At 43.5% G+C, this 14954-nt stretch overlaps 1 protein-coding gene across 2 annotated transcripts in view; it reads right to left on the bottom strand.

Moving 5' to 3' along the window:
* Positions 1-3757: 3757 nt before the first annotated feature.
* wbp4 (WW domain binding protein 4) overlaps positions 3758-14954 on the bottom strand; it is a 35041-nt gene continuing 23844 nt past the window's right edge. The window contains exons 8-10 of one of the 2 annotated variants that reach the window (XM_055644688.1): positions 11503-11720; positions 6497-6669; positions 3758-4175 (exon numbers count right to left, since the gene is read on the bottom strand). In XM_055644688.1, coding sequence (XP_055500663.1) covers positions 3974-4175; positions 6497-6669; positions 11503-11720 — 593 coding nt within the window. In that variant the 3' untranslated portion in view covers positions 3758-3973. The remainder of the gene's footprint in view (positions 4176-6496; positions 6670-11502; positions 11721-14954) is intronic. The other variant, XM_055644687.1, reaches the window with a different exon arrangement.

Genomic DNA, 14954 nt, shown 5'->3' with positions numbered 1-14954 from the left:
AGGGGGAGAAAAGGAGGAAAAATAGGGGATAAGAATAGGGGAAGGGAGAGGAAAGCGGAGCAAGAACAAAGGAAGAGGGAAAAGATGGAAATATGGGAGGGATGGGGAATAGTGGGAGGGGGAAGGGAGAGGGCGCAGGAGCGGGGAGAGGGGGAAGAAACCACCCCTAGCAATACGTTCCAGGTAAAAATACTTTCCCAGCACACCTCCATTCGACTTTCCCCCTCACGTTAAAGCTATGCCTTCTTGTGATGGACATTCCACCCTGGTAAAAAGGATCTGACTATCCACCCAATCTATACCTCACAATTTTACAAACATATCAAATCTCCCGTCAACCTTCGACGTTCCAGAGAAAATAATCCAAGTTTATCCAACCACTTCCTGTAACTGAAACCCACTAATCCAGGAAGCATTCTGGTAAACCTCCTCTGCACCCTCTACATCTTTCCTGTAATGGGGCGACCAAAACTGCATGCTTTAGTTTAGTTGAGATACAGCGCCGATACAGGCCCTTCGGCCCACCAAGTCCGCACTGACCAGCGATCCCCGCACATTAATACTATCCTACACACTAGTGAAAATTTACACATAACCAATTAAACTACCTATGTGTACTTCTTTGGAGATCGCGGAGAAAACCCAAGTGGTCATGGGGAGATTGTACAAACTCCTGATAGACAGCACCCGTAGTCAGGATCAAATCTAGGTCTCCGGCGTTGCAAGCGCTGTAAGGCAGCAACTCTACCGTTGTGCCACCATGCAGCATTTTGAGTATGCAATACTCAAAATGTGGCCTAACCAAAGTCCTATAGAGCTGCATCGACTTCCTGATATTTAGATTTAATGCCATTAGCAATGAAGGCAAGCATACCATATGCCTTCTTTACCACCCTTTATACTTATGCCACAACCTTCAGTGAGCTAGCACTCCAAGATCCCTCTGCATATCAATCCAGTTAAGGGTCTTGCCATTAACTGTATACATTCTCCTTGCATTCAAACTCCAAAAGTGCAAAACATCACACTTGCTCAGGTTAAACTCCATCTGCCGTTTCACTGCCTATTCCTGCAGCTGATCTATATCCTGCTGGACCTTCTGATGATAGCATTCTTCATTGTCTGCAATTCTTCCAATTTTGGTGTTGTCAGCATACTTACTCACCAACCCATCTACATTCTGTCCAGTTCATTTATATATATATATATATATATAAACAATAGAGGTCCCAGCACAGATCCCTTCAGAACTCCACCGGTCTCAGAACTCTAGCTAGAATATCTACCTTCCAACACAACTCTGTCTTCTATGAATAAGCCAGTTATGAATTCATATCACCAATTCATTGTGAATTCTGTACATCTTAATCATCTGAATTAGCTTACCATGAGGGACCTTATCAAAAGCCTTATTAAAATTCATGTATTCAACATCCACTGCCCTACCTTCATCGATCTGTGTCATCACCTCAAAAAAACCCAATCCAGTTGGTGAGACACGACCTGCCGCATATTATGCTGTGCTATCACAAATTAGCCATTCTCTTCCAAATGGGAATAAATCCTACCTCCAAAAATTCTCTTCAATAGTTTCCCTATCACTGACGTGAGGCTCTCTGGCCTTCAGTCCCCCTGGGTTCTCTAACGAACCTGTCAAACCTAGGGTTGCCACCATTCTTGAACTAACATCCTGTAGGAAAACATCATGTCTTCACAGGAAGCAATGTTTATGCGCAACGCTGAAAAATGAGGAGGCTGCAAAAACATCTTGGGTTTGAATTGTATCAGACCCCAAAAATTCCAGCGTTTTTAAAGTTAAATGCCCTGAAGTAGTTTATAGGAATGGTGTCAAAACCAGCCACATGGAGAAACCATAAATGTTTGATTAAAGTGACAGATTGCGGATTAAGGTGTTTATGAAGGAATCTGAGAGCTTAAGGCCCCAGCATCAAAAGGATGGTTGACACTAGTAGGGAAATGAAAATAGGGATTAATGTTGCTCAATAGACCAGAACTGGGAAAGCACAGGGATTATGGAAGATTGCCAGATGGAGATTTATGGAATGGCAATGACGACTGAGAAACTGGAAAGCATGGGTGCCAGTATATATAATTGTGATACAGACAGACAAGAATCTAATGCAAGTCAGCAAGTACAAGAGTGATGGACCAACTGAACAGTGCAAGGCACAGGTAAGAGTTTCTGTTGACCTGAGGAACTAGAACAGTCAAAACAGAGATAGTCATGATATGGATGCAGATAAGCTGTAACAAAGGTTTTAATTTAAATGGTCAACTCTGTTACGCTGGAACACACAGGGATTTCTTTCCCACACCTCACATCCAAATTTGTTCATTACTTTAAAAATGTCTCACACAAATGTCCCAATCATACAACAAATTATGGATAGATAGAGCTGCTATCTCAGACCGTTAATGACTTGTGGCGTTTGCACATTCTCCATCTGCTCACAGTGATTTCCTCAGGTTTTCCCCCACACCCCATTTGCGATGATTAGTTGGGTAACTGGTCTCTGCACACTATCTAGGTGGGTTAATTGGAATGAGGGGAGAGAATGTTAAGGAAAATATGTGGGGCGATAGGATTTGTTGTGGAACAGCATTGAAGGGTGCCATTCGGCCCACTGAGACAATGCTAGAATAAAGTGTGCAAATCCATTTGCCATCAACGATGTGTGCTCAAAACGATGTGAGTAGTCCTCAAAATTAGCAACAGCTTAATCTGTTTAGTTTAGACATACAGCGTGGAAACAGGCCCTTCAGCCAACCGAGACTTCACCAACCAGCGATCACCTGTATACTAGTTCTATCCTACACACTAGGGACAATTTATAGAAGCTAAGTAACCTACAAACCTACTTGTCTTTGGAGTGTGGGAGGAAACCAGAGAACCCGAAGGAAACCCACGGGATCACAGGGAGAACGTACAAACTCCATACAGACAGCACCCGAGGTCGGGATCAGGATAATCGGTGGTGTATCTGTATTGGCACACAATAAGATCTCAAATACCGAGTGTATTTCAGTTTTATTATTGACAGTTGTACCTTTACCTACATAAGTTATGTAAATGTCGTATTTTATGAGTTTTTACTTTTCACTGTCTTTTAGAATTTATGTACAATTTATATTCTTGTGTGTTTTTGGAGTCTGTCCCATGATGATGGTGCAAGCTATATTTTCATTGTACCCATATCTCACCATACTTGTGCATATGTCAATAAACTCGACTTGGAAAATATTGTGAACTTGTTAATGTAAGGACTTTATCTAAAGATGTGATGTTCAAAAATTCATTAAATCCACAGAACATTGTACAGAGCTATATTATTCAATTTATAAGCTATCACTGCATACATTATTTTCTTTTATACTTAGTACATCAAAAAAAATTTAATGTCAACAAAAAAATTCAGCAAAATAAAGTAGTAATCACTGTCAAATTAGGTAGAAACGTGAATAAGGTGAACAGAAAAAATGGTTTGCAGCTCCTGTGCTCTTATTCAGACTTCCCAACTTAATTCAAAACAATACCAACTTAAAAATATCCATTTTATTTACTAAAAAATATTGCAGTTTTACACCAATCAAGGCAATGAATTCTAACTGAAGATCTGGAAAGATCATCTTTACTACAGAAATCAAAGCCAGATAGCATTGTATATAGAAGATGGACACAAAATGCTGGAGTAACTCAGCGGGACAGGCAGCTTCTATGGAGAAAAGGATTGGGTGACGTTTCGAGTCGAGACCCTTCTTCAGACTTCTTCAGTTCCGTCTTCAGACCATCAGTTTGAAGAAGGGTCTCGACCCAAAATGTCACCCATTCCTTCTCCCCAGAGATGCTGCTTGTCCCGATTTACTCCAGCATTTTGTGTCTAACTTAGATTTAAACAGCATCTGCAGTTCCTTCCTAGCATTGTATATATTTCTGCTTTACATTTTGAGAAATTCAGTTATCATTCCCTTTTCGCCGAAAGTTCCTAGACTTTTCTTTTTCAACTTTCCTTTTTTTAAACACGGTCTCTCCTCCCGCATCGCTTCCCAGTGAAGTTATTTCTTTCTGTTTAAACTTGACTTTGGGTTCGTGGCTTACATCAATCACTACTGGAGCAGCACACTGTACTTTAGGCAGCTGCAGGTCTATCTGTTCTCTGTAAAATAAAGGGAAAGTTTTAAGCCCACATTGATTATGTTGCATATACTAGTCCGAACAGTAAAACTTGGGCCAATCTGAGAGCGGCAAAACTTCCACAGCACCGTACTTAACCTTAAGAATGTTCTGGGGCTCAGTGCAACCACAAAAGGCGTTCATTTCTGTTATAATATTATCAAAGCATCAACTATTCAGCACTCAGCAAGACAATACATAAACAGCAACAAACCAATGACTGGATTGATAATGAAAACAGAGAATGTTGGAAACACTGAACGGATTGGGCAGTGACTTGAGAGAGTTAACGTTTCAGATCTAAAACTTTCATCAGACCTGGGAAAGACAGAAAACAAGTTAGTTTCCAGTTACAGAAAAGGAGATGTAGAAGTGCACATGATAAAGGTAATGTCTCTGGTAGGGTGAGACCAAACTGATTAATTTTGTACTTACTGATAGATTAGGCTTCATTGCCTATATTACGTCACTAACAGCAGTACTATGGACATGCTCTGCAGATTGGTCTGTAGTGATAGCTGTGAAGTGGGGTGAGGGATGATTATAGATATTCAGGAAAATGACTGATTCTGGTGCCATGGGACTTAAAGTCTAACTGAAAGGCGAGATGTAGTCCTCAGTTTAACAGCTCTTCAAAAAGTCAGCACCACTCAAAGCAGTTATCTTTTAAAACAACGTGAACCAGTCTGGATTATATGGGCAGTTATCTAGAATAGGACATGATCTACAAATGACCAGAGGTAATGGCACTGCCCATATTTACTGCCCCGTGATAAATTTTCTCTTGATTTCACAACTATACCTGCAGCTTCTTTCTCTTGGTTCTCCTATATAGATTGTGCAAATTATGACTGGATATCTGCCATGAATAACTTGTTCTGGTGTCCAAAAATGGAGCATCTCAGTGCAACATTACTTTTATACCCAACGTTTAGGTTCCCTTCAGCCTAGACTGCCCCTACCCATCGCTACACTGACGTCCTGCTCAAATGTCCAATTTTATAGAACCAGTCAAGCTTAACAAGTGGCTGGGGAGGAAGCTGGTTTCCAATTATAGAATAAGGCTGGGACTTTTTACCCTGGAGCATAGGAGGTTGGGGAGTGATCTTCAAAGGTTCAAAGGGTATTTTATTGTCACGTGTACCAATGAAGATACAGCGAAACTCGATTTACCAAACAGCCATACTAAAAAAAAAACAAAAAGACATACAACAACATAAAAATTAACATAAACATCCACAGCGGATTCCCCACTGTGATGGAAGGCAATAAAGTCTAATCTTCACTCTTTATTCTCCCTCGGACAGGGCAGTTGAACCATCCAGTCAGGGCGATCGAAGCCCCCATATCAGGGACGTCGAAGCTCCCGCGATCGGGGCGGTCGAAGTTCCTGCGGCTTGGAACTCCAGAAGTCGATCCCCAGCAAGAGGCCACCAGCTCCTTGATGTTAGGCCGCAGTGTGATACAGGGGAAAAAAAAAAAATCGCATCTCCTTCGAGGTAAAGAGATTTTTTTTACCGTTTCCCCAACATAAAACAAAGCTAAAGAACACTAAAACATACATTTAACACATACTATAAAAACAACAAAGAAAGAAAAGGAGGAGACATACTGTTGGCGAGACAGCCATTGTGGCGCCACCTGGTGGTTGTCTATCTTACAGATGTTTCTAAAATCATGAGGGCCATAGATAAGATGAATGGTCACCATGGGATAGGGTAATCTAAAACTAGGGGGCATAGATTTATTATGAGAGGGGAAAGAATTAAAAGGGATCTGAGATTGGGCAGGTATGTTGAAGATAAAGGTTTAGCATTATATGGGCCAAACCTGGGCAAATGGGACTCGCTCAGGTAGACATCTAGGTTGGCATGGATGCATTGGGCTGAATGGCCTGTTTCCATGCCTGTTTCAAAGCTGATCATTCTGCAAGCAAGACCCAGTAGTTATGTGACATTGAAAGTAAAAATTATTAATGTGGATCCTTTTTGCCATAATTCAAGAACATCAAAAGTGATCAACTGATTTCAATCATATGCAAACACTGGCATGCTAATTACAGAAATTAGTTCATTTAACAGATGGTTCAGGTAAGCAGAGTACCTTCAGCAGTGTCTGTATCATCTGATTATTACCTGATGACTACAGTAAAGCAATGTAACAGTTAAATTAATCAATGCATGAAGAAATTGAATGCCTTGGAACCCATAACAAAAATGGAGCAAAAATTGGATGGAAATGTATATTTCTTTCAACAATGACATGAATTTGAAAAGTTAGTGATATTGGTGATAAGCTACTCACTCTTCTTCCTCTCTTACAGCTTCCCATTCCCCATATGGGTTTACATTCTTCCTCTTGAAGGCTTTCTTTGCTTCTTGTTGATTCTCATCCTGGGGCAATGTGGTTTCTACCTCTGTATCGAGTTTTTCTTCAGGAGACTTTGCATCACTTTCATCTCCTGCAGCATTTTGCTTCTGCAAACACAACGGATAACTATTATGTTTATGCCAGGCAAAAAATATCTATTTTAATTCTTCCCTCATTCCAACTCTTTGGTTGTTGCCTTGAATGCTATATAGCAGCTTAAGTGCTCATTCATGTACTTATTGTATGTGGTGAAGTGTTTCTGTTGCCACCACCACTACTTCAGGCAGATCTCCACAATTCATTCTACCTTCCATTCATCATATTGATCTAATTGTTGATCCATTTACTCGATCAAGGCCACTCAATTTTATACACCACATTCAATTCTCCCCATGTCTTCCAAAGAAACCAGCCACAACTTTCATAGTCTCACCTTATAATGGTATATTTCTAAATCCAGCACAATCTATCTAATGCCATTGGATCTCTCCAACTGACTTTCAACTACATTATCACCTGCCTGGTGTGCTTTGGATTTTCTTCACATGCATTCTGAGATCCTGATACTTTCACTGTTGCCGATTTTATCATTTATTGTGTATTATTTTGGTTTGGTTGCCCTCCACAAATGCCATTTGCAACTTCTTTATAAGACCACCTGATTAGTCCATAAATCACCACCTCAAGCCTGGAATACATTTTCTATCAACCACAATACCAATTCCAGTGTTACCCATATGCTCCTTAATTATGGCCCATTTATTTCTCCAAATATTTGATGAACTTGCCTTCTGCTAAAACTCCTGCCAATCCAGTTGTGGATCCAAATTCCTACTTGGATCCCAGGGTAGGATGGTGGATATTGCCTACACGGATTTTAGTAAGACATTTGATAAAGTCTTCCATGGAAGGCCGATCCAGAAGATGAAGATGCAAAGGACTAACAGTGACATGGTTGTATGGATTCATACCTTACCAAGTCCATAACTCCACGAGAGTGGCAACACAAATAGAGCATGTTAAAGAATGCACAGGGTATGCTTCCCTTCATTAGTTGGAGCATTAAGTATAACAGTATGGAAGTCATGATGTAGCTTTGAAGGACTTTGATAGGCCACATTTGGAGTATTGCGTGCCGTTCTGGTCACCCCAATACAGGAAGGATGTGGAGGTTTTGGAAACGGTGCAGAGGAATTACCAGATGATGCCTGGCTTAGGCGAAATTAGCTACAGGGAGAAGTTAGACAAACTTGGATTGTTTTCTCCGGACCAACACCCGAGGTTGAGGAGAGATCTGATAGAAGTATATAGAAACATAGAAAATTGGTGCTTCGGCCCTTCGAGCCTGCACCACCATTCAATATGATCATGGCTGATCATCCAACTCAGTATCCTGTACCTGCCTTCTCTCCATACCCCCTTAGCCACAAGGGCCATATCTAACGCCCTCTTAAATATAGCCAATGAACTGGCCTCAACTACCTTCTGTGGCAGAGAATTCCACAGATTCACCACTATGTGTGAAAAATGTTTTATAAAATTATGAGAAGCATAGATCGGGTTGACAGTCAGAACCTTTTTCCCCAGGATAGAAATATCAAATGTTAGAAGGCAGGGTTTTAAGATGAGAAAGTTTGAAGGAGATTTGTATGGAATGGTGAGTGCCAGTAACGTGCAGGTGATGGAGGCAGATGTGATAGTGAGATGCAAGAGACTTTTGGATAGGCACATGGATATTCCCTTTATCCTGTATCTGTACACTGTGGACAGCTCGATTGTAATTGTGTATAGTCTTTCCGTTGACTGGGTATCACACAAATATTTTTTCACTGTACACATGACAAAAAACTAAACAACAGATACACCAAAAGGAATGGAGAGATATGGATTATATGCAGACATATAAAAGTTAGTTTTGGCTTCATTTTTGGAATAGACAGTTTGGGACAAAGGGCCTGTCCCTGTGCTATGCTCTTGTATGGTCTATCCTCTGCACACTTGCTGATGATGTCTGTGTCAGCATTGGCATAGTCATTTAGGTTATGCTGCAGAGATCTTGAAAATGGACCTATCCACTGACTCAAAGCAGTCATTCAGCATGGAGTAGAAACATAGCCAGGTGGTCATATTTACCAAAGTGCATCCCTGGCTTTTATAAACAAAGCTTTGGGGTACAGGTGCACAACCTTTTATCCGACGATCCAAATAACGAAAACCTCCGAATAGCGACATTTTTTCGGTCCTTGAAGAAAGGTCCTTGAAAACGTTCACCGAGGGCGGCCCGCAGAGGTGACAGCGGAACCTCCGGTCGGTCCTCGAGGAAAGGGGAACTAAATCCCCATTCATAAAAGAGAAGATGAGGGTATATTGCGCGGGAGGGTTAATAATTGACAATATGCTGCTATCTGCCAGCTGCGTTAAAAAGTTCCCACGGTAGACTCACGATACACAGTGTATCGTGAGTCTTGCGTGGTAACTTTTTAACTCAGGGTGCAGGCAGCAGTAGATTGTCGCTCCCTTCAGTTTCACCCCACCTACACCCCTCTGCTTCCCGGCCATGTGTGTGACCCTTCCCTCCCCTCTCCAGCTCCCCGCTCATTGCACCGGCGCGGGGGCTTTGTACTGTCTTCACGTCGCGATGCTAGCAGCACAGTGCAGTCACCGGAGATGTCAGGACCAACGGAACACCGACCCCCCAGGCCCACTGCAAGCACGGAGATCCCAGATCAGCAACTCCAGCCCAGCCCCGTTCCAACTCCAGAAGAACACGCTCCCCGTATGGGCAGAAGCTGATGGTGTGCAAGAATAACGTCTTGTTCTTGGGTCGCGCAGCTCGGGCTGTGGGCGAATTGCCACTTGTCGCCATAGCGGCCCATCGGGGAGCGGATTCCTCTGGAGTTGGAGGGGGGTATTGTGCTGTTTGATCGCCCCCTACTATTCCAGGGACAGGGAGACAGGACGTTCACCGAGGGCGGCCCGCAGAGGTGACAGCGGAACCTCCGGTCGGTCCTCGAAGAAAGGGGAACTAAATCCCCATCCATAAAAGAGGTGAGGGTATATTGCGCGGGAGGGTTAATAATTGACAATATGCTGCTGTCTGCCCGCTGAGTTAAAAGTTCCCACGGTAGACACGATACACAGTGTAGGCAGCAGCAGATTGTCGCTCCCTTCAGTTTCACCCCACCTACACCCCTCTGCTCCCCGGCCATGTGTGTGACCCCTTCCCTCCCCTCTCCAGCTCCCCGCTCATTGCACCGGCGCGGGGGCTTTGCACTGTCTTCAAGTCGGCGATGGCTGCAGGTCAGTGCAGTCACCGGAGACGTCAGGACCAATTGGACGTCGACCACCCGGCCCACCGCAAGCACGGAGATCCCAGAGACCCACAGCCAACAGCAGCCCAGCCCAGCCCCGCTCCAACTACAGGGGAACCTGGGTTGCGGATGACGGGGCGCAGCTCGGGGCGTCGTAGGAGCCCATCGGGGAGCGGGTTCCTGTTGGTCCTGACGTCTCCGGCCACCTGCTATCCTCCGGGAACTGTATCGCCCTTGCAGGAAAGTGGGGTTGTTTGCAGTTGCAGAGGGAGGGGGCAAGGGCGGTACAGTTCCCAGTCTCAGCTCCAGTCCAGGGGGGTGTCCGGAGACGTCAGGACCAACGGGACAGCGAGCCCCAGGCCCACTGCAAGCACGGAGATCCCAGAGACCCACAGCCAGCAGCAACTCCAGCCCAGCCCCGCTCCAACTCCAGAGGAACACGTAGGGGCAGAAGCTGATGGTGTGCAAGGTGTTCTTGGGGTGGCGCAGCTCGGGCTGTGGGCAAACTGCCACTTGTCGCCGTAGCGGCCCATCGGGGAGCGAATTCCTCTGGAGTTGGAGGGGGAGGGGAGTATTGTGCTGTTTGATCGCCCCCTGCTATCCCAGGGACAGGGAGACACAGCGGCTTTTTAGACTGGTGGGCAATCACTTCCAAAGTTCTGCCCACACAGTCAGTACACCTCTCCTACACTGCATTTCATACAAACATTTATTCTGCAAAAAAAAACCACATTGAAGACTCAAGCTCGTGACCGAGTAACTGCCGGGATCGAGGCGCAAACTCGCGACCTTGCGGATATGAGCCGAACACTCTACCACTGAGCCAGCCATTAAAATCTACGCTAAAAAATTTCCATTCCGAAGACCGACAAATTCTGAATTACGAAAAGTGTCTGGTCCCAAGGCTTTCGGATAAAAGGTTGTGCACCTGTACTTCATTCCAAGCTATCGATGAGGGTGTGCAGTTCCTCAAGTATATGCTTAGCATGTAGTATGTGAATTGCCATCAGGATAGCCGGTAAAATCCTGAGTCAAACATGATTTTTGCTTTTGTTAATCCACATTTTCCCCAATGCAATTATCCGTTAAATGCCCCATTACCGAGTAATAGATTCTATTTTTCTCCCTACCACTGATGCCAGGCAAACTCCTCTCCTCCTTTCAAACATTTACTGCCTTCCAATTTGACAATCAGTATTGGGCCCAACTGCTTCAAAACCTTGGGATGCACATCCAGTCCTGGAATTTTTGTCCCATTAATTCAATCAATTTCCTTGTAACATAGAAGAAAACTGTTTTTGCACACTGAGCTAATGCCGGCTCACAGAACAATCCCATTTCCTGATAACCTTTTCTCCCCACATTTCCTTCAACATCTAGATTCTACTACTCACCTACACATTGGTGGCATTTTACAGTGATCAGTAATTCTATCAACCTACTAGTCTTTGGGATGTGGGAAGAACTCTGAAAACTTCGAAATTCATGCGATCACAGGGAAAACATGCAAACTGGAGGTCAAGATGCACCCCCATGCAGCAGATGCACTCGGACTTGGACAGGCTTACCTCATCTCTGCATTGCTTAATAATCTTGAAGATACTTTATGGTTGAGGTTGCAGCACGTACCTGGAGAGAGGCGTTTGTTTCACTTTGTGGAATGGAAGCCTCTATGTCTTTAGACAGCTGCTCCTCTTCTCCTGGGGAGTAATCTTCAGTGTTTATCTCAACACGTTCCTCTGTTATGAATTCTTTCGTGGACCCTGCTGGCTCAGTCTTATCCTTGCATGCTGTATCTGAGCATTCACGAGAAATGATGAAGCCCTCCGGCTTTTCCCATTGCGATTCTAAAACGCAGTGTAAATGAAACTCTTAGTGCAAACTATAAATAGCAATAGTCAGGTAGGCAAAGATGCCCCTTGACAAAGCTCGAATACACATTACGTATTTAGGGCACATCTTTTATTTAAGTGAATTTGGGATAATTAAAGCTGGCTCAAGTTGGATAAGTTATCTGGGCTGCTTCTCTATTTATTTTCTGGGGTGTGGGCATCACTAACAGCCATAGCACGTATTGTCCATTTCAGTGAAGTGCAAGGCACAGAAGTAAGGAAGCCTGGATGTCAAGAGAAATTGGGTGTCTGGTCAGGAATGAGAAGAAGGGATGGGCCAAGTATAGGCAGCTGGGATCAAGTGGATTTCTGGAAGAGCTTTGGGGACTAAGGAGCATACTTAAGAAGGAAATCAAGAGGGCAAAAAGGGGGCAAGAGATAGCTCTAGCAGAAAAAAAAAGGAAAATCCAAAGATGTTTTATAAATACATTAAGTCAAAGAGAGTAACTAGAGAGAGAATAAGGCCCCTCAGGAACCAAAGTGGTCCTCTATGTTGTGAGCTGCAGGAAATGGGCAAGTCCTCAATATGTTTTTCTCCTGTTTTTTTATCGTGTTTCTACGTGAGGACCTGTAATCGCTAATGGCAAAATCTTGAGGACAGTCTGAATTATGGTCGAGTAGGTGCTGGACATCCTAAGGCATATGAAGGGAGATAAATCTCCTGGGCATGTTCATGGGCATGATCCGAGGACACTGAGAATCAGGGAAAAAAATTGAGATATATGAACCATTGTTAGACATGGGTGAGGTGCCAGATGACTGGAGGATGGCTAATGTTAAGCCTCTATTTAGCCATGACCGCAAAGTAATACCTGGGAACTATAGACCAGTCAGCCAAATATCTATGTAGGCAAGTTACTGGAGAGGATTTTGGGGATAAGATAGTTATGCATTTGGATAGCAGGATTTTGATCAGTTGGGCAAGTGGACTGAGGAATGACCATAGACAATAGGTGCAGACGTAGGCCTTTCGAGCCAGCACAGCCATTCAATGTGATAATGGCTGATCATCCCCAATCTGTTCCTGCTTTCTCCCCATATTCCCTGACTCTGCTACCTTTAAGAGCCCTATCTAGCCCTCTCTTGAAACTATCCAGAGAACTGGCCTCCACCGCCCTCTGAGGCACTCACAACTCTGTGAGAAAAAGTGCTTCCTCGTCTCCGTTCTAAATGGCTTACCCCGTATTCTTAAAAAGTGGCCCCTGGTTCTGAACTCCCCCAACATCAGGAACACGTTTCATGCCTCTAGCAGGAATATCCTTCCACAAATATCCTTACCAGATAGATTATTGTGATAAATGGTGACAATCAGTCATTTTAAGGTGACCATTACTATACAATTGTAATTTAAAAATTTCGTTGTTTTTTAACCCAAATTTCATTTTCAGTTTTGCCTTGATGGGAGCTGAACTCAGGTCTCTAGATGGTTAGTTCAGGTCACCGCCTCAGCTAACCTCAGATAACCAAACCCTTAATAATCTTACAAGTTTCAATAAGATCCCCTCTCATCCTTCTAAACGCCAGAGTATACAAGCCCAGCCACTCCATTCTCTCAGCATATGACAGTTCCGCCATCCCAGGAATTAACCTTGTAAACCTACGCTGCACACCCTCAATAGCAAGAACATCCTTCCTCAAATTAGGGGACCAAAACTGCACACAACACTCCTGGTATGGTCTCACCAGGGCCCTATACAACTGCAGAATGACCTCTTTGCTCCTATACTCAACTCCTCTTGTTATAAAGGCCAACATACCATTCGCTTTCTTCACTGCCTGCTGTACCTGCATGTTTACTTTCATTGACTGATGAACAAGGACTAATGGAGTTTACTGCAGTTAAGTGTGAGGGTACATGGAATGAGCTGCCAGAGGAGGTAGTCGAGGCAGGTACTCTATCAGCATTTAAAATACATGGATAGGAAAGGTTTAGAGAGATATGGATCAAACCCAGGCAAATTGGACTAGCTTAGATAAAGCATGGACGAATTGGGCTGAAGGGTTGTTTCCGTGCTGTATGATGCAAAATATGAATGAGGTTGTATTTAATCATCATTAGTTTGGTTTAGTTTACAGATAGCAGGGAAACAGGCCCTTCGGCTCCCTTGAGTCCACAATGACTATCGATCACCTGTTCACACCAGTTCTATGTTAACCCACTCACATCCACTTCTTACACATTAATGGCAATTTACAGACGCCAATTTATTTACATATCCACACGTCTTTGGGAGATGGGAGGAATCTGGAGTACATGGAGGACACCCGCGTGGTCACAGGGAGAATGTGCAAATTCCACACAAACAGCACTCAAGATCAGGACTGAAAGCGTTTCTGTGGCGCTGTGAGGCAGCAGCTACGCCACTGTCCCCCCTTGAACCACGAATCATGCATGAAACTTTTATGATACAATGGGGTAACTTGCAAGACAATTTCAGAGGGCGCAATCATATTGCTGCAGGTCTGGGGTTACATATGAAATAGATGGCTCGAGGATGACACATCTCCTTATCCGGATCAGTGAACCAGAGAGATTCTTGTGATAAATGGTGACAATCAGTCATTTTAAGGTCACCATTCCTATACAATTGTTATTTAAAAATTCGGATTTTTTTTAAACCCAAATTTCATTTTCAGTTTTGCCTTGATGGGAGCTGAACTCAGGTCTCTAGATGGTTAGTTCAGGTCACCGCCTCAGCTAACCTCCGATAACCATCAAGCCTGTATTCAACAGCTAAATTTGTCCTTGTTGTACAAGAGGTGGGAAATGTACTGTTAAGACATGCAGCATTACCCAATTAATGTTTAGCTCTTGTACCACAGTGGTCCTCATCAGCCGTGTCCACTTGGTTCAGCCAGTATGTCAAATATAGGGAGACAATGTAGACCACACAAACAAAAACGTTCTACATTATCAGTAGCCTGGTTAGGAGACTGAAACATTGTAGTAAATTAGATGTTTATCTGAAGCTTCGTTCACGAAAAAAAGAGGCAAACATAAAAGTAAAAATTCATGCCCTATAATCTAGAATTTGTCATTAAATTGTGTATCAGGGTGGAACATAAATAATAAATGGAAACAAGAACTGCAGATACTGTAAATCCAACAAAAAAAACAAAAAAATGCTGGAAACACCTAGCAAATCTAAAATGTTAACTTGATTATTCTTTCTACAGAAGCTCCTATGA

Source organism: Leucoraja erinacea, chromosome 13 (assembly GCF_028641065.1).
Source record: "Leucoraja erinacea ecotype New England chromosome 13, Leri_hhj_1, whole genome shotgun sequence".
Lineage (NCBI taxonomy): Eukaryota > Metazoa > Chordata > Chondrichthyes > Rajiformes > Rajidae > Leucoraja > Leucoraja erinaceus.
The sequence above is the reverse complement of the archived record's forward strand: the minus strand, read 5'-3'. Positions and strand labels throughout refer to the sequence as shown.